Here is a 24,479-nt window from a genome sequence, read left to right on the forward strand (position 1 = left end):
TTCAGACATGAGGTAGATATTTATATACTGTGGCAAGCACCGGGTTGGTAGGAAGTGACGACCGAGGCGCTCTATCTTTGGCAGCATCCTTTGATTTTAGCCGAGCCACGGGAAGCACCATGCACCCGGCAGAACAATACAATAATACAACAGGAGGGCAGGGCGTGAATCACAGGAGCAGTTACACTTAGGGTGGCAGGTAAAAATAGCTAGACGAGACGAATTAAATATAGTACAGGGTGAGCAACGCAACAAAAAGCTGTATAGCAGAACCATGTGACCAGTGTCGACCCACTTGGGCATGCTGGGAAATCAGATGGCGCTTTCACTGAGGTTTACACATCAGTGTAGGTCTGGGTGAGGGAGTGGGTCAGAGAGCTCAGCATGAGATACATGACTTGGGCTGGGATGAGAACAGACGGTTCACAGAGAGAGCTCTGATTTCTGTGTCCGAGATCAAAAAGAGGCACAAGCCTTCAGAAAACCCGTTAATTATTTTAGAGCCTGATGAGCTCTCCTTTCAAACTTAAAAAGAGGCTAATTTGAGATGCTGTGCATCATCTGGAGAGAAAAAAAACTGCAGAGAGGAGCAATAAACCATCGTCTCAGTTTGGTTTCATTTGTCCCTTGAGGACAGCCGGTCCCACAGTGTCTCCTTAGGACTGAAGGGCTCTGGCTCATCAGGGCTCTGGCTCATCAGGGCTCTGGCTCATCAGGTCTCTGGCGGTAGATTACAGCTGAGTGGAGCAGCAGCGTAACACGTCTACAGTTGCAGTGTTTGACATTTAAAATGAACAAACGGCAACAGTCTGGTTTTAAACAAACAATGTTGAATGAAGTTACTGAATTCATTTTTAAATTGTCATAAAATTTGGTTGGAGACGTTGGACTTGACTTCACCGAGTTTCTAAAATTACTAAGTAGCCTCTTCCTGAGCTTTCAGTCGCAGCTCACTGCTGTCCTCAGAGTTTCTGTGGAGGGAGCTGTGTGATGTGCGTTGACAGAAGTGCACCTGGTTAAATAACGGAAAATGAAACCTGAAATGGCGTCATCACAGGATCTCGACGAGCTCCACGCTCTGTCTGCTGCTGAGGCCGTGACATGTGGTGGGGAAACCAGAAAACACAACAGCAGTGTTATTCTCCAGGTCACAGCCGTGCACATACCTGATCCTTGATTCATCAGATCAGCTGATCACAGTCTGACTTCAGTTGTTTGAAGGTAAAAATACCAAACATTTCATCATCTTGGACTCTGCAGAACTGATATAAACTCCACTGTAAAAACAGGAAGGCATTCTTTGGTGTAAATGACTAGGGGTTTAAATGATCAGTGATTAAAGTGAAAACTGAAATTGTGCCAGTCGGGTTCAGCTCTTACTTCACTGAACTGATGATGTGACTTTTGACCTGCGGTTTGTTCTGAACTCAGAAGGTTCAGTTGTTTGCAGGCGCTGACCCCTCAGTGTGTCTCTTGCCATAAGTTGTGTTAAACAAAGCTGCGTTCACTGTAACATCAGTGCATTGTTCAGTTAACAAATGAAGTTGCGTAGAAACATTGTTAGCTTATTTTTGTAGACTTCCCAGCATGCATTTCATCAAGGTGGAAATACCCCAGAAATCTTCTTTGTCGTTGCACCATCACAGGATGGAAGCCAGCCACTTGGTTCGTGTGTGTCAGAGGCTCTTCTTCCTGATCCAAAGTAAGCCAGTGACGACCACAAGGGAGAAAACCTGGCCCTGTGCTTCCTGCCCTGTGCTGGTGGAAGGCCCTGAGGCTGGGGCCTTACTGAGGAGGGGGTAGTGTCATTGGGTTTGTTGCAGCTGCTATCAGCATATTTGTAAACTTTTGAATGGATTCAGCACAGAGTGACTTCAAAGTGGGCTTGATGAAGGGAATGAAAAGTCCTGGTTGCGATCATGTTGGTCCCAGTCAGAGCGGCTGTCCTCTGCAGCTCTGGTCGCTCTGGTCGCTCCCGTCTTAGCTTTCTGGAGCTCCCACTCGACCTTTTTAAAAATACCTGTCTATTTCTGCAGCACCATTTTTATCAGTGCTCGACATTCCTGTGCAGTTCAGTCATGCTGCAGTCTCTGTAGCCTCGGGTGCTGAAGTCTGATCAGAGCTGCGGCTGATTCAAATGGAAATGCTTTTAATGAGACGCTGTGTTTTCTGTCCCCTGGGCCATGTTTGCCTTGTTGGCTCCGTTGTGTTCATGCTTGGAGCTCAGCCTTTGTTGTGCAGCAGAAAACCACTTAATCAGGAGGAATGTGTGAGGTCACGGTGTCTCGGCACGTCAGGCGGGAACATTTCATTCAGTTGACATTTCAGCTTCACTGACACTTGTTTTTAAGATGCAGCTGTTTTCTCACACTGCAACAGGAAGTGAGCGTGTACTGTTTGTTTGAAGTCGATCATGTGTAATCAATTAGCTGATCACAGAAAATTAATCTGCAGCTATTTTTTAAAAGAAATGCCAGAATTCTCTGGTCCACCTTCTCTGATGTGAAGATTCGTCTCTGTCACAGTTTAATGAATCTCTGGGTTTTGGGTTGTGGTTCGAACAGAACAACGCGGTTGAAGTCGTCACCTTTGACCCTTTGGCGGGATGGTCTTTACAGTTTTCTGAGGTTTTCTAGTCTTCAGGTGATAAAGAGTCTTGACAAGCAGTAAACTGAGTTTCCTCCACGAGGCCTTAGAAGGTTTCACAGACCTGCTTCATCCTGTTGTAACATTTGAAGCTGAAGATACAGTGAAAGTTCAATTGGTCAGTTTGAGCAAAAACTCCAACTCTGTCTGAGGCCACACGAGGACAGATCATGAGGCGGTGGCCACCTGGGCTTCAATTCATCTCTGTATTGTATTTGTCTTTTTAATGTTTTTGTGTCTCTGTGTTGTGCGTCCTTGTTGTCGCCCGTGACGGGTCCAGATCACATTAGTCGGTTATCTATAACTATAGGAAGTACTGTTACACAGGCAAACGTGTGATGACACAGTTTGCTGGTCGTCGGTCTGCGTTTTATTATGAAGTCTCAAATGTAATGAGCTGAGCTGTGCCACCGCCGCTGGCTGTGGAGCGTCAGACTGTCTCCTGCCTTGCTGTGCAGGGACTGAGGCTTTGGGTTCAGTGGATGGGACTGTGTAAATGTTTGTCATCTGGACAGGAAGTGGGTGTGCGAGTGTTTGTTAAAGCTGAAGAGCTCCTTCACTTCCATGGCTGCATGTTTTCTGAATGTTTTGACATTTTGTACCAAAGTGGTTTTTAGCAGGACGATGCTCAGCTTCTAACTTCTAACTGAAGCTGTGTGTTACCTTCTATGCTGTTTTCATCCTCACCAGAGCCGGGACTGTTTCTGTACCTGGCTCAGAGTGTGGTGGGGGTTATAGAGCTCCCATGCACTGTGTGGTAACCCCTTAATCTCAGGAAACATGAAGTGTCTTCTGTGGAGCTCAGATGTGGAAGTGTTTCTGTGTGTTCGGGCTCTTTGATATGCAGCAGGAAGGCGACGTGTCCCGACTCGCCTCTGCAGCTCAGGCTGCACAGTGGAGGCCCCCAGAGACATGAAAGAGCCACAGAGAAGAGAAGGTGCAGATGGACAGAGTGGGGCCTCCGTCACCGGCCTGGGTTTAACCACACAGCTGCAGGAGGGAAACCTGGCTCCACAGCTGAGCCGTGCTGGGATTGTTCAGATGTGTCAGAGGTAACCTGAGTCTGGAGCTGCGTGGTCACAGAAAAGGTAGTGGAGCTCAACACGTGGTCCTGGCTGTGACCGGGTTGCTTTGAGGGTTTCAGGCTCAGAATGTGGGAGCAGGCCGAGCCTTGTTTCCTGGTTCATTTATAGCACAGCAGTCCTCTAGAATGTATTAACATTAGTATTGATAAAGTAAAACTGAGTTCCACCTTATTGCTCAGTCAGCATAAAGGCCAAATACATAACAAGACAAACCCAGAGTGTGAAAGGCGTGGGCTGGCGGCACGCTGCCGGTCAGGCTGCCGGCCTCCTAGAGGGGAGTTCAGACCGCAGATGTGAGTGTCACGTGAAGACCTGCAGGTCTCATCCTGAGTGTTGTGGGGTGTTACTCGCTGAACACAGAGGCAGAACATCCCAGAGTTCCTCACAGTATAGAAAGTCTTCTTTCTGCCCCAGTGATCTGCCGGGGCGGCTGACGGCACCAACCGGTGACAGTGTGACGCCTGAGCAGCCGCTACCCCGCCCCTGTGCACAACGAACATGGAGGTTTGGGTCTGAAATGAAGCACAAGAGGATTTTTCAGGGGTTTGGTGTGAATGCCTCTTTCCTCAGCTGCAGTGATTCCCAGTCACCCAGATGTGCAGCTCTCGTAAGCTCTTCACACCCCAGTTTCCCACGCTGAGCTCATTCCTCACACAGAAAACAACCCCCCCCCAGCACTAAGATTGGTGTAATTTCCAACAGCTGGCCAGTGCAGAGTGAACTCAGTTTAATGGTGGGTTGTGAAAGCCTGAGAAGGGTGGTGAGCAACAGTTTTCCCACACTACACTGCTGTCACAGGGAGAGACAGACATCTTCCTGTACGACACGCTGCATTTTACTAGGCAGCGGCCAGACGGACGCGTTTCCAGCTGAACGCATCTTATTCAAACACATGACAGATCAGCTGCTTTAGCACTGAGCTCCACACCATCCTGATGTGACTCAGATGCTTCGGTTCTGCTTTAGGCTGCGTCCACATCCCAGACCTGCTGTGTCCACAGCAGTGTAAACAGACCAGGTGTCCTCAGACCAGATCTGAGCCACCTGCGTATGTGCTCCTAGACCCGATTCCTCTCCGACCTCTGACTGTGCAAGCTCCGTTAGAACGGTCAGATCAGAATCCTTGCGGTGGTTTTAACGTCTCCTCCTCTGCACGTACGGCCTGTCGTCAGCCCCTCACAGACTGGTAACAATAAACATGGAGGAGATCAGCGACAGCGACGGGGTCAGTGGATGCCACGTGCAGCCACCACTAGGAGAACCTCCCCTTCCTGCACCTATGGCCTAAATGTGTGTAGGCCAGTAAATTCACCAACAGGTCAACAATGAACACTTACTGGGTCCAGTAACATTCAAAAATCTCTGTACACCCTGGTGAACAATTAACATGTTTATGTTTGTTCACAGTAACTAATCCATACCATGTCTAGAGTTGGGAAAGCTGCATGTCCTTTGACCTCAAGCACCTCCTCCACGCTATGACCAGCATCTCTGAGGACGTTCTGCATGACGTTACAAGCTGCTTCTGGAAACATCTGACACAGAGCGTACAATTCTCTACAAAGAGAGAAAGGAAAAACAGTGCAAGGTTGAAGAAAGTTTCAAGGACGAAACATTTGAATCCAGAGGTAAACCTGAGGTAGAAGGCCACTTTCTGTACTCACGGTATGAGCTTATCTATGACGGTGAGTTCAGGCGGACTCCTGGTGGCCAGTTCTCCAATGTACTCCAACAGAAAGCCAAACAGTTTCTGAGACAAACAGTGATAACATTAATTAGGTTTATAAATGTAAGACTGAGATGGAGACTTAAGTGCCACACTAATTTATAAAAATAATGCCTATTATATATTGTACCTGCAGTTTCAGCTTATTGCCTACACCCAAACTAGGGTGGTTGCACTTCTGAGTCCTGGCCACAATGAGGCGCTGGTTGTCAGGGGTGTGACCATGGAGTAAGTCTTTCAGGTCATTAAAGGTCTCTGGAACTATGAGAGACAGAATCACAGAGTACAGCAGTTTGTTACAGCACTTAGTGAAGGGATAAATACTCGTACCTCAGCTTCACTCAGGATACTGGCACTGTTCATTTGAGATTCAGTTGAGAAGTAAACTCAAATAGAAAAAGTAAATTAGGAAAAATACCTAAAGTTAAAGATCTTTCCTTTATTTAAATCCATTTATGAGCGTACGTACCAGTAAATGTGTAAGGGAGCTCAGCTTTGGCTGCCTCCTGCTGGGCCTTCATCTCCTCTTTACTCTTCTGTGGTTTGGCATTGGTCTCTTTATTCTCCTGTATTCTGTCCTCATCCTCGCTTTCTTGCTCAGAGTCCAGGTCAGAGTGACCATCTTCATCTTCTTCAGTGCTGCCCCCCTCCTCCTCTTCTGCATTATCTTCATCACCATCTTCCTCCTCTACGCCTGACTCCTCCTCTTCCTCACCACTCTCTCCCTCTTCTTCATCTCCATCTTCCTCCTCTTCCTCACCACTCTCTCCCTCTTCATCTCCATCCCCCCCTTCCTCAGACTCCCCTCCAATGTTCCATTTTCCATCCTAGACAAATGATTGAAACACATTCTTTATTACCGTAATTTCCGGACTATTGAGTGCACCTGAATATAAGCCACACCCACTAAATTTAAAATGAAAAAACAGTTTGTACATAGGTGTCCACGTTGTAACATGAGATATTTAGACAGCCAGATCGATCACCTGTAACTTGAAGCGGCATCATATGCATTTCGTCGTGTGTTGTCCATGATGAGGGTGTGTGCATGAAGCGACAAAAGTAGCGGCTTATAGTCCAGAAAGTACGGTAAAACACTTTAAAGTAGCTTCATCTTCATCACCCACAGAGCCATCCTCATTGCTGATGACACCTCCCACCCTGCACACTCCCACTTCAGACTCCTGCCTTCAGGGAGAAGGTATCAGAGCCTTCAGGCCCACTCCACCAGACTGGCAAACGGCTTCATTTACTAGGCTGTGAGGATGCTGAGCACTGTTCACTACCCTCCTGGACCGTAACCCACCACAGAACATAAAAAGATATAAAAGGACTACCCCCGCTGTTGCACGAACTCGATACATTCCCCCTCTTTGTTATACCATATGTAAATCTGTTTTTTGCTGGGATGTCTGCTGCTGTTGGTCATTTGCAATCCTGTCTATGTTTACCTCATATGCTGTTTGCACCTCATCACAAACGCCCTGGTGATACTGAACCATCTCACAATCTCCTATTATTTGCACTACTGTCACTGACTGTACATGGATTTGAGTCACAGCTTATTGGCTGTACCGTTTAGATTTATCCTAATTACGTCAATCCAGTTCTTATTCTGTTCTGTTCTATTTTTTATTCTGCGTTAGTCTATTTTAGTTCCTAAATGTTATGGCACCCAATACTAGGTGAGCAAGAAACGGTATTTAGATTTTCTGTATGTCCTGCACATATGGTGAATTGACAATAAAATCCTTGAACCTTGAGCCTTCTTCAGACTTGGGAGTCTGGTCGTCGTTCAGATACTAGTGTTCATAGATCGGCTGTAGCTGTCTTCTCCCATGCACCTCCTGCACACACCCAGGTTTCTCTGTGGTGGTCCTGGCCAGCTGCACACCAAACACAGGGCGCCTCTCTGATCCAGCCTGATTTATTTTGGTTCCATCTGACCAGGCTGTGCTGCCACTGTTCATCAGTCTGGAACTGGCTTTAGTTTGGATGTTCTCTGCTCAGACACTGCTGATGTGCAGCGGCTGCTGATGCTCGTGTGCTCTCTCCATCTTTATCAGCACTCCCTCTGTGGTATCTGACATGTTCAGTCAGTTGCTGATCATGTGAAGCCTGCTGCACTAGACACAGCGTTGCAGTGTTCACTGGTTCTTCTCCGACCCTGTTCATGCAGCCAGTCCCAGTGAGCAGCTGCTGTGTGCAGTGTCTCCATGCCAGTGTATCTCTGTGATGCTGAAGGAAATTAGAACCAGGAGGGTTCTCAGGCAGGTTCTGCAGCTTGTGGTCCTCTGGTCTCTGTGGGTTTATGGAGGTTTGTTGAGGAGGGACATCGGAGATGATGAGCTCCTCAGGAAGTGGATGTCGCACAAAGTCAGATCAATGTGTGTTTCATGTCTGTGAGTCCATATCTGACTGGGGTGGGACTCTGAGAGGGAGGAGTGCATTTTTTTGTACACCACCTGCATGCACCTGCCCCTGTGACCTCACACGGTGTCGCCCCCTCACAGCTGGGAAACCTCAGAACGAGTCCAAAGATAAACAGCATGTGTTTGGGTTTAGACTGATGTGATTCTGCTATAAACGAATCAGTGAGAAAAATCTGCAGACCTGAATCAGTAATGAAAATAATCATTAGTTCCAGTTTGATTGTCCTTTGATGGTTGAGCTGCAGAGTTGTAGCCTGATGTAATGTGATGGGGTGTTTGTTGAAACTGATGGAGATGTGAGGACTTTTGGCCAGAGTGTCAGGAGCAGATCCGCAGCTGGAGAGACGACGATTCTTCGTTGCAACTGAAGTCGCAGGCTGACAACTGAAATCCTTTTTGGCCTGGTTCCATCCACTCAGGCCGGTTCAGGTTCTGGATCGGCAGTTTGCCCAGATGTCACTGGCTGTTTAGCTGTTCTCACTTTGATTATATGGGATTTGTTACAATTAATGAAGTCATCCAGTGTTTAGCAAACTGCTGCCCAGAATGAGGGGAAACAGACAAAACCCACGAGGTGTGGCTGCTTTTGCATATGTGTGTCCAGGTTGTGTGCCCAGCTCCATTAGCATAACACACATCTGTTTCTTATGTTGCAATTTACAGTCACCTTTATCCTGTCACTGCACATCTGCACCTGCAGGACTCGGGCAGACCAAGTGACCCGAGTACGAACACATAGGAGCTGCACCAGAATAAAAAGCAGCGATGCTGTGGATGGTGCAGGTTTCCCTGTAACTCGCCTGGTCTGCAGCTGATTTGATGACTAGCACAGTCTGAGGCCACGTGAAGCACCGACCTGCGATCTCGCACAGCTCTGGATGCCTGGTTCTGCCCGTGGAAGACGAAAATAAGAAATGTTAACTATGATTTTAAAAAAAAAAATATTCGTGGTCAGTGAACAACTAGAACTCAAATTTGGATTTTTGTGATAAAATTCATTTCATTTTTTAATTACTAGTTAAAAATCTGAGGAAAAAATTCAGAATAATTTGGACTTGGTCAGTTTGAGATAAAATCAGTGTGGTGTTTTTGGTCACTCTCTGCTGTCAGGGTGCTGTGACCCCACACTCTCTGGACCGGGGGTCTAGTCCCACCACCCTACCCACTGCTGATTACCTGGATCAGGTGTGTTCAGTCAACCAGCAGCTCTAGCAGTTCACTTGGACTTTTCTCCCTCCACCTTCATCTTTCTTTCCCTGGCAGCCCCCTCCTCATGTCCTCCTCCCAGCAAACAGCCCCCTCCTGATGTGTGACCTCTGTTTGTTCACTCAATCACTTCACGTTGAAGCACAAACTCCACCTTCCTGTTGCTGGGTGCTAATTTAAAGGCCTGTGCTGAGTTCAGGGCCACTGTCGCACGCAGACGCTGGACCGACCTGACAGCACAAGTCCCGTCCTGCCCCCCGTGCTGCCATTGAGGGTTGTCAGGGTTAGGAGGTGACGGGGGATGTGACTTCAGTGAACTAACGTTTGGTCACGTACAAGCTCGTCAGTTTGCTTTGTGTCGATGCCGTTTCCACATATTGTGTCGTGTTGTGTGTTCCGTCGTCAGCTGTGTCAGACCTGTGACAGGCTGTTGTTAGACCCCGGTTTATTGCTGCTGACATCTGGACCAGACTTGAGCCGGTGAAGTCACAGGCTGTGCCTGTAATTGCAATCTCAGGCTCCACACAGTGATGCTTCTGCACTGGATACACACTGACAGGAATTTATTGTAGCAGCAGATTGCGCCGTGCTGGAGGCAGAACATACTGTATAAAGACATTCAGAGCAGGATATAAAGCCCTGTCCTGACATGGGCATGTAACACTTCATCAGTCTGTCACAGCAATGGCCTTCACTGCTTCACACACAGGGCACGATTAGGTTCCTCGTGGCTTTGTTCAGACACCCCCATGGCCACAATGGTGCCGGATATCTGTCAGGTGCCCCAGTTACTGGTGTCAACCGACCTGAACAACTGACCCATCGAGCTGGGACTTGAATTCAGACACAAAAGCCCACAGGTCTCCACCTGACCAAGCTAAATGTGTTCAACAACTGAGTCAGCCTGTAGAAATCCACCTTTTTATCCCCATTTCAGGCCTTGATGCCCTGTTCTGATGTTTTAGTCCGATCTGATCTTTGTGTGTTGTTGCTACACATTCATGTTTGTGGGTGACATGTTGACTTAGACTAAACAACTGGAGATAAAATCTGCTGGTTAAAGTCGGGGAGGAGCTGTGCCGAGGAGGCGGCCGGCTTAAAGATGTCTGTTCTGTGATCAGGTTTCAGAGTGTGCTGACTTTAAAGGATCAGTCCGCTTTAGCAGGAGCCACGAACCACAGGCATGTTGTACACAGAGCAGCTCTTTGTGTGGTGATGGAGTTGGAAGTGGGCGGTGCATTCGACGGCCCTCCAACATTTAGAGAAGTTTGAGTGTTAGCTGTTGAATTCCCATGACCCAGAGAATCCTCAGCAGCAGAGAGCCACAGCTCCCAGTGGGACATGCCAACCAAGATTTTCTTTATTACTCGTTTAGTTTATTAAACATCAGAGCACCTTGGAAAATGTCAGAACGTCCTGCATCAGTGTCGTCAGGTCCAACCTACCATCCAGAACCCAGAGAGGCTCAGTTTACTGTGATGTGACACTGAAAACCAAAAATCAGAGAATATTTGACACTTTTGCTTAAAACCATTAGTTTTCTATAAACTAACTGATTCAGTGGACGTTTGGACGTAGCTGAAGCATCCACTTTTTAAAGTTAACTTACAGATGTATGTAGTGTATATCTCTGTGAAGGACAATGAGCGTGACCACACCAAAATGGTGCGTTTACCCAAAAGTCAACATGGCATGATGACTTCACATTCTCTGTACAGTTGATGCGAATGTCAGCTGGTTATTAAATGCACCATAAAGTCCCGGTTTGCTTCATCCCCAGGTGACTATTATGTAAAGTGGACACAAACGAAAGTGATCTGTTGGTTTTCACAGAAAATAAAATGAATCCTTGCAAACACCAACTTAGAACATGTTTAGCCGAGTGTGAGGTCGACAGGAGCCGCGGTAAAGGAGGTGAAACGTGAAACACGAGGAGTCTTAAGAGACCTGGCTGAGCTCTTTGATGATTGTATCTCACCTATGGATGTCGGCGTGATTTAATCTTCAGGTGTGTTGACATTTTCTAACTTCAGGAGCCAGGAAAGTCAATTATTAATGAGCTCCAGTACAAACTGTTATTTCCTCACAGGAGTAATGGTTTGGTCTGACCACCATCAGAAAACTGCACCCGCTCTCTGTCTTCACATGGATTTTTAGTCTGACCAGCTGTTCAAAATCCAGAGTTTACTTAGATTATTTTGACAACTGATAATGGAACTGTAACCCCCCACATGTGGGAGGCTGGAACCATGTTGGGTATTTGTGCTCAGGTTTTCAGAGAACACTTTTCTATTTGGCGTATTAAAGACTGAGCAGTGGTGAGATGACAGGTGACCGGGGGAGAGGCATGCTGCTGCTGTTCAGGGTCGGTGTTGTGAACTTGTCAGATAGTGGCTCACTAAGTAGCTGGTAATCGATCAGCCAATTAATCATTGTGAAAGTGGTTATAATGCTGACTCAGAGCTTTCCTTAAAATGTGCTTTTCTTGCATGGAATCTGGTGGAGTCACTCAGTCAAAACCTCTGGCGGAGCTGATTGGCTGAGGAGCCCTCCGATCTCTGACCCAACTGTAAACTCAAAGCATTTCCTGTCCTCTGGAAAGCAAAACTGCTGTGGTAAACTTGGCTAGACAGAAAGAGAAACAGCTTCTGACCTCTGAGAAAATGGTAGTGGAGGGTGTTCAGGCTCTGTGGGGGGTTTTAAGGGGGTTCAGGGCCAGGTCCTGCTGAGACTCTGTGGTTTTCTTTGCCCAGGAAGCGATTCAACGCCCCAGGGAGAGCAGACGGGGGCTTGTTATTATAACCGGTGCACTGTCCGTGAAGGAGAAGAGGTGCATTACAGGGACAAGCAGATGCATGCAGGGTAATTTTAGCCCTGCTCCCTGGGAGGAGGAAGAGACTGAGTAAAACTGACTGGTTTTCAAAGCCAAGCGAGGGCAAACAGATAATTATGGTGAGCGCTGCAGACGTGCGGACTCATCAGGCCTTTGTTCATCGTTTCCACCTGAGCGGGGTAATTGCACAGTTGATGGAGAACATGAATGTTCAAACATCCAGCTTTAACTCTGCCGTGGTTTAAAGAGTTTCGCTGTCTCGCCTGTTTGCTCCTGGTGTTGTCAAGTATAAACACGGTTCTCTGCCATAGTTTTAGTTAAAAGTTCAGAACTCGATCACAGGGAAGAGGGGCCAAGAAATGAAACCGATTTTCTGTGTATGGAAGCTTGGAAGCATTATTAAATGATCAGTGATGTCACTGCAGAGCTTGTCTGCCGACACCTGGGGGAAATCCCCTGTGGCGACATCACCGATGGGTGAGCCAAGGGCTCAGAAAAGCGAAGCTGGGGGAAGCGACTTAGTCTTCATTTGTCAAACACAACCAAGTCCATGTGCACAAACAGCTTTAAGGTAGCAGAGATGAAGCCTGTGATCATCTGGCTCTTCTCTCAGCGACAGCACCATAACCCCCCCCCCCCGTCAGTCTCAGAGGACGGGAGCAGGCGGTAGCTGGACGTCCTCCGACAGTCTGACCTCCTTTCACTGTCCAGGCTGTGCATGTCTCACGGGCTTGGGACGCTCCTCTGGTCTGGGCTTTCATTTGTTAAAGAGCTGAAGCAGATTTCCAGATGTTTCCTTTTCTCCACTGTGGGTGTTTTGGAGAACACGATGTTCCCGATTGCTGCCATTTAGTCCTAAAGACAACACAAGTTCTTTTTATTTATTAAGACATCAGTAATTTTCAAGGACTGGGAGACCTCCAGCTCTTTATTTCCTCCATGTCACAGCCAGGTCCATGCGCCCGTGGCAACAGTGAGCTGGACACAGATGTGTGTCAGAAATAAGTCTGTGTGATGTGGACTTGTCATTAAATTAGAATAGACCTTGTAGATCTTCCTGGTGTTCCACTGGCAGTGCCAGTCTGTCCCCTGGGTTTACAGCTTACCCTGCTGTGGTGGTTTGGGTAAAAAAAAAAACAAAGCAAAAAGCTAATAAGTTATCTAATATGATGTAACAGAGGGCAGATTTTCATAACATGTGCTAACAATGTGCCACATTTCCATCACTGATGTGAGATCGACAGTTTTACACAACAAACAAATATAATGTCTAAAAGACACTGTTGCCTGTAGCAACCTGGGATGTGTGGATTGTGTTTCCTGTGGTAGATGTGCTGCACTGTGTTGAGCGGAAAAGGCCACCCAGCTCTCTGCCTCCTGCTGGGACTCTGTCTCTGATAACGAGGCCTGTGTGTTTGTTCCTGACACCTCTGGGCAGACGGCTGCTTCTTTGGTGGTCTCTGCTGTTAATTGTTCTCCAAGCACACGAGGGGGGCTCATCCTCTGATAAGATCACTGGGTCTGGACGGTTACCTGAAAGTCAGTCAGTCAACCATCCTGATAATGAGTTCATTGGGTTTTTAGTTTTGTTTTTAAGAAAAAACACCAAAAATCTCAGGCTGCAGCTTCTTCACTTTTAGTATTTGCTGGTTTTCTTCGACTTGTATGATGTGAACTTTGGTTTTGGACTTTTGTTGGATGAAACAGGATGTAAGAACCTGCCGACTTGTAGATTTTTGTTCTAACATTTTATGTTGGAGAACCAACAGCAGATTAATCAGTAATTAGGAGCTCATGGTGCTTTTAGATCAAAAATGCTTAGAAAACCTCATTTATTACTTAAATCTTAGATCACACCCACAGAATGTAATAAACCTGTTTACAGCTTACTGTTTATCAGAGGACTAAACTTGAATTAATTTGAGAGTTTTGATTTTACAAACAAAACAACTGAAAATTCACCTCAACTTTTGACTGAATGTGAACAAGTTCCACTTGAATCAGCAGAAATAAAGGTCAAATACAGGACATGTTGCTTTTGTGCTCACAGGCCGGCTGCCACCTTCATAGCCAGCTCCAGCAGCAAATGAATGGTGGAATGAAGAAATGACGGGGCAGCTCCTCAGTCACTACAAACTACCAGCCTTCATCTGCCTTCCTCCCACTTAATTGGAAATCCTCCCCACCACACACACACACACACACACACACGCGCGCGCACACACACACACTTTTACATGACTTGGTGTGAATCACTGGAAAGATTGAAGTGTGTCTGTGGCGCCAACGGTCAAACACCGCTGAGAATCGCTCAGATGAGGAAATAAATCACCTTGTCAAAGCCGGCAGGAGGACAGAAGTGAGCAGTGTGGCCTCGCAGCTTCGCCACGACCGTCGAATACAAACGGGGTGAACCGCCATGTTGGGACAGGGAAGGCTCCTGGTGTGTGTGTGTGTGTGTGTGTGTGTGTGTGTGTGTGTGTGTGTGTGTGTGTGTGTGTGTGAAGGCAGGAGGCCACTCAGTGAACTGACAAACTGATTTTCCAGCTGTTTGGTTCGTTACTAAAGCCTGACATGTCTCTATGGTCCAGGGCATTCGTAGCATTAACATCCTGATTTTCAACCTGCAGCCGTCCTCTTCAATCTCCTCTCGTCCAATCGGAGCGCTCGGGGGGGGACGGCTGCTGTTTATCAAACAGAGGAAGAGATGAAGGTGATATCAGCTGCGTCCTGCAGACGCTGTCACTCTGCGGCTGGGAGCAGCTGTCATGTCTCCACAGTTCCTGTGTGCTTTCTGCAGGGTTCCAGCCCAGACACACAGAGATAAGACCCCAAACCCCAGTCGGGCTGAACAGCGCAGGGTTCATTCAGGTGTATGTACAGTGTTAATACTGCGGCTGATAGCACAGGAACCAGCCAGGCCTTATGGCTCCATAGGAGCAGGTTAGTCATTAACTGGGAGGTTAATGTGTCCCAGCTTTACCTCCCAGTTTGACCCAGTGTCAAGTTCACACACGGCCTCAAGTTGCTCTGTAACAGGAGAATACGATTAAAATTCCACTCTGGTTTAAAACTGCTGTGAGAGCAGGAAGCAGATTTGAAATGAGGCTGCAGGTCAGGATGTGGCAGGAGGAGCCGACGCGTGGTGGCGGTGGGACGCCTGCTCACAGACGCCCTCTGCCATGTAGAAACAAACTGAGGTGTTTGTCCAACCTGGTGTATAATACAAACATGGTGACAATGATGTTTCATCACATAAAGAAAGCGCAGTGTGTTTTTATCTTGAAACCGACTAAAGCGGTCGTTGACCAGGTGTGCTTCAGTTGCAGGGTGTGACTGTGTGTAGGGGAGCAGAGTGTGTGTTTCTGTTCACTGAGCAGTTTGTGTAGCTGCTCCCGAAGCTTCGTTCTGCTGCGTCTCCTCAGCCCAGATGGTCTAGGGAGACCCCTCACATCATGTCCTGTTTTCTGAAGCTAGCGTTTATGCCTGGTGCAGAACACACACTGGTTTTTGTCAGATACAGTGGTCACGATGTCAGATTACACATTGGTACCTGACAGATTACAGCCTGGTGGTGTTCACGACTCGGAGGTGATGGAGGCCATGGTAGAGGAGAGGACAGAAGGAGGAGGGAGGAGGAGGAGCTCAGAGCATCATGGGTCGTTTACCCTGACCATTGGGACTGGTTTTAAATTATGTAATCTGAACCCGGGATTAGCTGACTAACGTCTAAAACAGGCTGAAACTAGTTTGTAGTTTGTTTAAAGAAAGAAAAATCAGGAGAAATACTAAAGGTTTTCAAATACTAGAAAAGCTTAAGCCTGAACAACAACGTACAGTCTCCCTTCAGTAGCGTGACCGCACACAGAAACAAAAGGCTGTGTGCAGAGTTGTCTCATGCTGTGTGAAGCAGTTAAACTTCACCCAGCCTGGTGACGTAGTGGCTGTGCAGGGCTCCTATGTAAAGCACTGGCTGGGCGGTAAAATCGTACAGTTACTCCAGGAGACGCCGTCTCAGGTGGACCCTAGTCCCTCACACACATCTGTACTGGAGCAGGGATGACATGGACTTGGGGAGACCAACCGTAGGGGCTCTGTTCTCTGTGGTCCCTCAGAGTTCTGAATGTTGCTGCTCAGCAGTGGGTTTGAAGAGAGCTGTGTGGTGTGATTGGTATGACCCCCTCCTCTGTGCTGAGGGGTCCTCTGAGCTCCTGTCGCTGACCTTTGACCTCTGACAGTGTGTAGATCAGAGGAGTCTCTGCACTGAACTGTCGTGTTGTGCTGTTCAAACAGCCACATTCCTCACATGCCTCCCTCTGCATCACCCCCCACGTCCTTTCAAACAATCCTCTTTTTGTTCAGTGGTTCTGTCCCCGAGAGGCTTCTGCTTGTTGACCTCTGACCTAAGCACCTGCAGCTCCCTGTGGGCCCCCCCTGGGGCTGCTCTGGACTTGACACTGTGTCCACATTAAAGCATAAGGTCAGTGATAACCCCGTCCAGAGACCAGCAGCACCAGTGAACGTGGTGTGTGTGAGTCCAGACCCTGGTCCCGCTCATTGCTCTGTGCCCTAGACCTTCACTGTTGTCCACCAGCTGTTGGACCCCCCCCCCAGCGAGCACACCCCCGGGGCAGGTTTCCTCCTTAGAGAACACGGGAGGCCGTCTGTTTCCAACAAGCAGCTCCTGAAATTACTTAGTATATCTTGCAGGACACAAACCCCCATTTTAACAAGTGGCAATTTAACTGTGCCCCCTGGGGAAGAACACGACAACTTATTACACACTGATGACAACTCATTTTTTTAATGTGTGCCAATAGTTTGGCTTGAAAATAAATCCATTTAACAATCCACCATCTTGAAAAGTCCTACTAATCACTGGAGCTGATCCCTGCTGACATTAAAAGCTGAATGTCTGTATTTCAATTAAACACCAAAACCAGCAGTTTCAGCAGTTCAGTTTGTGTGTGTGAACAGTGCGTGCAGCAGCCCACCTGAGCTCAGAGTAATCAGGTTACTGAGGGCCACGTGCTCAGTGTGACCTTTGACCTCCGTGCTGTTAGTGTGTGGATGATTCCTTAAGCAGATGGAGACTCATGCCCACATGGTCCACAGTCAAAGTGGCCATTGTTTGGCCCTCTGGATAAAAATGCGATGAGGTCATGGGAGTAACTGGACTGTGCTGCAGGCTGGGCGTTCCCCCCGGACGCTCAACCATCCCTCCCTCCTCCCCCATAACAACTGTAATCCCCCACCTCACGCTCCTCTCCCAACCCTCAGGCCAACCCTGAGGCTCTGCTCCACAGCAATGCACTGCATAAACAAAAGTCTGTATTAACTACTAGCCGGCCCGCCAGACTTCTTGTTCAGCTCTTCCTGGATTCATAAATGTCAGCATCTTGGAAAGAGGTAGAATAACAACCCAGCAGGTCTCCTGTTCTGGGCTGCCTCTGTCAGCTTTATCAATGAATCTCTGGTTCAGATTATTTTCTTGATGTAACACCGTTGTGGTTATGTTTCTGCTTTCTCACTTTTTATTCTGCACGCCAAAATTCATGACATTTTAATCACACCTTATGACTTTGTTGCGTAAGCAGCAGCCCTGTTTTATGTATCAGGCAGGGACAAAGGCACAAAACTCCTGGCATTTTAGTTTTTGTATGGCTCAGGGTGAGTGTGGCGTCTGTTTCCATCAGCCTCCATCCTGTAGCTGGGCCTTTAAATTTTATCTGAAGACTTGTGGCCAAGGTGGTGAAGGACAGCAGGGCTCATTATTTCCTCTCAGAAGCTGTTTGTCTTCACAGAGCTGGCCTCCCCTGCCTCAGTCCGTCCTCCTCAAGGACGTCTTCCTCGTTAAAACCTGTCTTCTCTCTACAGGACAACAAACATCTGCTTCTCTGAAGGATCGACACCTCTTTATATGGAGGACGAGCAGCAGGATTCAACTGCTCCTTGCACTCAAAGTGAAATGAAGACTTTATGAAACACTTCGATCCATCGTGTTTGGCTCCAAACAAACATTTCTCAGCCAGAGCTGACGTGTTTCAGTCGGCGTCATAATGTGGATCCTCTAATGAGCAGTCCTGCCCACTGACCTGCTATTTCCTCTGCTCTGACACCAAACCCTGCTTATGTTGCCTGAATGAAGCCTGGTCCGCTGAGCCGTGGTTCCCCACATGTCCCGACACGCCGTTGTAACACTGCTCTCCAGGTCTGAAACCAGAGCAGGGACAGAGGTGGGCATTTGGAGATGACCAGGACAAGACAGCTTGTTCTCAAACTCGCAAGCTGCGTTTAACTCTTCATAAGTCACGTTACAGTCAGAAAACAAGCTTTCACATAAACTGACAGGAAAAAGGTCGACACTGCTGCCAGAGCCTCATCTGAGAGAAGACACAGCAGCAAGTCCTCTTCAGATAAGATCAGTTCCTCCTCATCTCCAGAAAACCAAAACTCACTGTGGGGCGTGACAAAAACAAGTGGTTTAATAAGATCACAATGCTTTTCACCTCTCTGAACACTAACCTTTAGACAAAATGACATTATTTTGTCTTCAAAACAAAGATTCTGTTTTAATAGTTTCTCTTTTAACAGCCTGATCGTCGAACAGAAGAGCAGGACAGAACCAGAGAATTGTTATTCATTCTTGTTATTCAGGTTGTTGTCATTTAGAAAAGTTGTCTGGTTATTTCAAGAAAACAACCGCTGCTTTCAGAACAACAATGAAACTGTTTTGGATTGAAACATTTCATTTTCTTGTAAAAACTTGATGATTTTATCTCAGTAATGTCCTGAGGGAACCAGAATGTTTTCCTGTAAAAACAACCTTTTTAAACTTGGACATAAGTTTGTAATGTCCGTTGTCTTCTGTAAAAGTGAGATGCAGTTTAAGCAGTTGAGTGTCCAGAGGTCACATGCATGCGTCTGTTGCTCAGTGGCACATCAGCAGAGGCCGGGCCTGGCTCTTTAGCCCCCTCTCTTGCAGCCATTTCTGCTCAGCCTGTCGTCCTCACTTCCATATCTGGGCAGGAAAACCAAACCCCCACCCCTCTCTTTGACATGAACAGCCTGTGTTGCTCGCTCGCCCTCCTTTTTTTCTCTGTGGACTCTTTCTTACTCGTCCATCCCTCTGTTGGGCGGAAGCGCATTCCAGCCGGTTCATTCCTGCCGTCACCCGTTACCCCCGGTCCCTCCCCAAACAGTCTTAAGAAGAAAAGCTCCTTCACCCTGGAGGACTGGAACCCTTTTCATGCTCAGACCTGACTCTGGCCCCCTGTGGAGAGCTTCCTGGGGTCAGCACTCCACAATAGCAGGGTTACTTCTGCTTAAAGCAACACCAGCTAATTGACGGCGTCATTGTTTCTGAGCTGTGAGATGTGGTTCAGGACGGTGGCTTAAATCTGCCGACACTGGAAGAAAGAAAGAGCTGTTAAATGCTAGGCTCTTTGGCTTTAAAGGTTGAGTTCACAGCTTTTTTATAGGCCAGACTTTATTACAGCACCGTTTCCTGTCTGTGATGTGGCAGCGAGATCTTGGGGAGCGGCCCCTCATCCTAAACATAACAAACCACTCACTGAGCTTCAGCTGTACACTGACAGTGGCTCAAAGAAACATCGAAGCAGATCAGAAATGTCTTTATCTTTCCCTGGTGCAAAAAGCAGGAGGCCCGGAGGCCCGTTCTGCTCTGGACTCTTCCACGGCTGCTTTAGAGAAAATCCATCTGGGTTTTTACAGCCAGTAAAAAGTTAGGTTCTTCTTTGGCCTGGGCTTTGCCTGGCAGGCACCTGAAGCTGGCAGAGGTGTTGGCAGATGGAAAACCAACTTCCACATGTAATAATTTGATCTATATTTTGATTCATAGGTGACAGTTTGTACTGACATATTTTATAAGAAACATCGACTCAGCTAAGTGTGATTATATCTACTGCGTTAACTATTACAGTGATTTACATATAGTCTCTTGGCACCGCTGAACGCTTTCTGTTGTACAGTCAGCAGGTTGTGGGTTTCCCTGCAGAGAACCGAGCTGGTTGTGTAAGGGTGTTTTTGTTCTGCCGTCATATATGGCCATACAGCGTCGTCTTTGTCTGGGCTCTGGACTGTAACATTCTTCCTACTGTCAATACACTGATTGTTCTGGAAGGAGAGACAGTTCCTCGTGCTGCAGAGGCGACCAAGTGCTCATCAGTTCGCCAGCGCTGACTCGTCGCCTCAGGCTGAGCTGTGCTAAGGCGTGAGGATCCCGCCCAGTGCTCGTCGGAGTCCATGTGTGGAGGGGGGGAAAGAAATCAAGCTGCTGAACGTGATTCTTGCGTTCTCCCGTCCCCCACGAGTCTGGACACTTCACTTGTGTTTCCACTTTGTTGTCACATACCCACAAACCCAGAGCAGTCCGTCTGCACGCCTGCTTTTCCCTCTCTAGGACCCTGGTACATGTTCAGCACATAGACAACCGGTCAGCCCACATCCCGGCCTACGTGTTTAAACTGGTCTGATGGTATTAATGCAGTTCAAAGATACTGATCGTTCCAGGTCTCCTTATCCAGATAACTCGATGTCCAGGCTCTGCATGGGTTACACACACACACACACACACACACACACACACACACACACACACACACGGACATTAATGAGAAGCAGGTTCTGGGTTGATTTGTGTAGTTTCTTCCGAGTGGCACTGTGTCGTCTGACGGTGGCATCATTTCCTCCTTTGAGCTCATGTCTGGGTCCTTTGTCTCTTCACTGTCCTTCCTCCTCTCTGTTGTTTTGTCCCGTTTATTGTTTTTTTGGTTAAGGTGACAGACAGTGTGTTCCTGCCCGCCGCTGTCGGTCCTCTTCACGGCAGGCTTTGATCCAGTGCCCGGGGGGGGAAAAGACACCTCACAGAACAGCCTTGAATAAAACTCTGCTCCTAAAGCTCCTGTTCATTCAGAAACTCCTCTGGACAGATCATCACAGCACTTTGATCTACAAGTATATGTAAATTTAACATCCCAGAGTCTCCAAAGAAAGACTGCACTTTGAATAAATGTAAAATCAGACCTGGGAAAACGACCGCTGCTGTGGGGAGAAAACCGAAAACACTGCAAAGACAGTATAAATGTTATGTTTTTACACTTGGCTGATGCATTTACTAAACCCAGGGGCCCAAGAGACCAGGGGCCAGACCAGAGCCTGGATAGTGACTTAACATTGTTGAAATGTCAGTCAACAACGAGTAGAAACAGATGCCAAAACAGACACAGAGAGAGGGTTGGTTATGCTCGTGTGTCACTGCAGACTTTGTTTGGCTTGTGCCGCCAGCCGGGCTCCACCCTGCAGTAACAGTCGTTCATTAACCTTGACCCAGAAAGTTCAGCAGTTCCCCAGAGCTCCGTGCTGACTGGCAGTGGGAGGAGGAAGCGGCTGTGTTTGCATTTGCTTCATTGTTTCCTGTAATAAACTGCAGCCTTTTGTGAGTGCTTGTGCTATCAGTCCTATCAGCTGCTTCACCTTTATTTGCTGTTGACACAGAGGGGCCCCCAGGGCAGGGGCCCCTGTCAGCGCACTGTTTACTCAGCCAAAGAATCTGCTCTGTAAACAGCCATGCCCCCACTGCCTGGCTCAAACATGGCGGTGTTCCTTCACGCACTGACTGACGGCTGCTGGAGAGTTCGGGCCTCTGCTCCACAGCCTGTTCAGACTCGCCAAATATGTCGAGAGCGGGAACGAGTGGCGGACACGGCAGGCTGTCAGGAGGTAAAGGAGCGGTCTTCTACCCCAGTTTCCTGACTAAAGTGCCAGGCGTTTGTTGATGGACGTGGTCAGAGACCGTCAACAAAAACAGCCCAGTTTAGACTGTTTGTAGCATCGGTCACGTCGTCGTCCTCAGCTATGGTTTCTGTCACATTAATGTCCTGTTGTTCACACATGGATGATAAATGTGACGCAATGAGTGAATAAAGAATAAACCATTCTGAAGAGGTGGGTTTAGTTCATCTTAACTGAAAGCGGGTCTAAGACTGTTTGCTAAACAATTTATTATCAGTGATAACAAATCACATTGAAACCAAGTCCAAACATCTTGTGCAGTTTTGTATAAACCTAAGAATTTCTTCGTGACACACTTTGCCTTCTGTTCTCATGTGCACACATTATTTCCTGTGTGGATGGAGACACCCCCACCCCCCCAGTCCCTGACTCTGCAGCAGTGCAGGTGTTGCACATGCTGGCACCACACAGTGTAGGATTAATGATGACTTTGTCTTCCTTCTCTCTGCAGGCAAGGCCTTCGACATCACCTACGTCCGGCTCAAGTTCTATACCAGCCGCCCGGAGAGCTTTGCCATCTACAAGCGGAGCAGCGAGGGGGGCCCCTGGGTGCCGTACCAGTACTACAGCGGCTCCTGCGAGAAGACATACCAGAAGGACAGTCGAGGCTTCATCCGCACCGGAGAGGACGAGCAGCAGGCGCTCTGCACCGATGAGTTCAGCGACATCTCACCGCTCACCGGCGGGAATGTGGCCTTCTCCACACTGGAGGGGCGTCCCAGCGCCTACAACTTTGACCACAGCCCCGTCCTGCAGGTGAGCACTGCAGGAGGTTCAGGTTTAGTAGAAACAGGAAGTGGTGCTTGTCCGAGCACGACCATGTGAAACAGTGACGTCGGAGTGGAAGCTCGCCCTATGTTCTCTAAGTCCTGGTGTCCAGTCCTGTTAGTGGTTTAGAAGTGATTAACAGTTCAGTGTGTTCACTGCCACCCTGGAGGGAGACCACCCCCCTCAGGAGAGCCAGCTTTCATCACAGGATGAAGATGATCGCTCAGAACCGGTGTGTTGATGTGACTCGTCCTTCTGAGGACACGAGGGGACCCGGACCATCTGCGTTCATTATGCTTCTCCGCTCATTTGTTCAGATCTTTCCTTTCACATGTCACCTGTCTGTGTGTGAACGGTGACGCCTTAGCCTTCGTTCACTAAAGGACTAAGCTTTGCCCAGACGTCTTCTGCTTCCTGTGATGCAGCTGCTCTGCCTCCTGCTTCACTGGGCCTCTGAGCTGGATGAGATGTGGACACCCCCTCGCCCTTATTTTACTCAAGATTGATGGTAGTTTTCCTCCCGTCAGTCTGTTCCGCAGGTTGGGTTGCAGGCTCACGCTTCCAAGTATTGCAACACGTTGCCAGGCGACGCCCCCGGATTTCCCACTGCAGCAGCAGCTCATTTGGCTTGAGCCCCCCCCAGTCCTCAGTTTGTTTGTGTTTCCATGTTTCTTCACTCGCTCCAGCCGAGGTTGCTTCATAACTGGGAAGTACAGCCTGTTTCCCTTCTGTCCTCTCTCTGCTGGATAACGTTCTGATATTTCAGGCTGAGTCTGTTTTTGAAATGTAGAGGAAATGTTTCCATGAGTGGAAACAGGCTGGGGGCACGTCTGTGCTCAGGTCAGGCTGTTTAGGCTTCTTCCGTTCCTCCATTATTTCCCTCGCATGAACACAGCTGTGACCGTGTAACACAAGGCTGTGAACCAAAGCTCCAGACCAGAGGAGCAGTCTCGGCTAATCCAGTGTTAGCAGAGCTCAGGCTCAGTACGGTGCAGGCTGACAGTGGTCTTTCCACTGTAGGCAGGAGCTCCAGCAGGCGGAGCAGCGAGCACTACATCCCTTATGCCAGATTTTACAGCTAAAGTTTCAATAAGCTGAACTTGGGTTTATTGTCTTAAACCACACACACCTAGTGGGACCATGGTGTTGACGTGAAGAAGCACGGAGGGGAACGTGTGTTGTACATCGTGGTGTAGCTTTGCTCTCTGATCCGACCAGACTGGAGCAAAGCATCTCATGCTTTAAAGCTAAATGCTGTTGAATGTTTACCATGTTCTCTGTCCTAGTTCAGCAGTGTAATCTGGGGCTTGCTGCTCCTGGTTTGCTGCCGTGTAGCATGTTGTGCCGCTCCACACACCACCCCCTGCAAAACCGTTGGTGTTGCGCGTTCGGTGCGAGTCCAGCCCCCCAGTGGCGAGCACCAGCTGAGCTCTCGCTCCACCTCCACATCTCAGTGATGTTTCACGTTTTTGTATGTGAGCTGCACGCAGAAACACAAACAGCAGCTGTGAGTTCGAATCAGTGTGACCAGATGAGGACACGTGGACTCTGCTGTGCAGGACTGAGTAATGTCACATTGTCTTTACAGGCCCGTGGTTGTTTTAAACAGGCCAAAGTAAACTGGAGCAGGCTCTGGGTGAGCTGCCCACGTAGAGGGTATGGGAGGGAAGCACCGACATGTGGGCCAACTGTATATACACTGACACATTACCAGATATCAGTGACAGCTTTCTGTGCTCCAGCAGAAGTGATGGAGTGGGTCAGATCGTGCAGCGGGCTGTCAGATGGTCTGTGTCGTTCTGTCCGACCTCCATCTCCAGCTCGTCCCCTCCTTGGAAATGGACAGATTTAGCTCAGCAGCTGAGCTGTAAACTTCCTTATTTGACTTGTTGGCATGAAGCTATTTATACTGAAGCCGGGACTCTGTTAGAGGCGGCGGCCAGTCGGAGGCGTCAGACAGCTGTTTGTTT

General features: G+C 48.2%; 1 protein-coding gene across 1 annotated transcript in view; it reads left to right on the forward strand.

The window, feature by feature from the left end:
• lamc1 (laminin, gamma 1) overlaps positions 1–24,479 on the forward strand; it is a 47,968-nt gene that overhangs the window by 1,804 nt on the left and 21,685 nt on the right. The window contains exon 2 of the mRNA XM_020623922.1: positions 22,193–22,497. Coding sequence (XP_020479578.1) covers positions 22,193–22,497 — 305 coding nt within the window. The remainder of the gene's footprint in view (positions 1–22,192; positions 22,498–24,479) is intronic.

This window comes from Monopterus albus, unplaced genomic scaffold (genome assembly GCF_001952655.1).
Source record: "Monopterus albus unplaced genomic scaffold, M_albus_1.0 scaffold316.1, whole genome shotgun sequence".
Taxonomy (NCBI): Eukaryota; Metazoa; Chordata; class Actinopteri; order Synbranchiformes; family Synbranchidae; genus Monopterus; species Monopterus albus.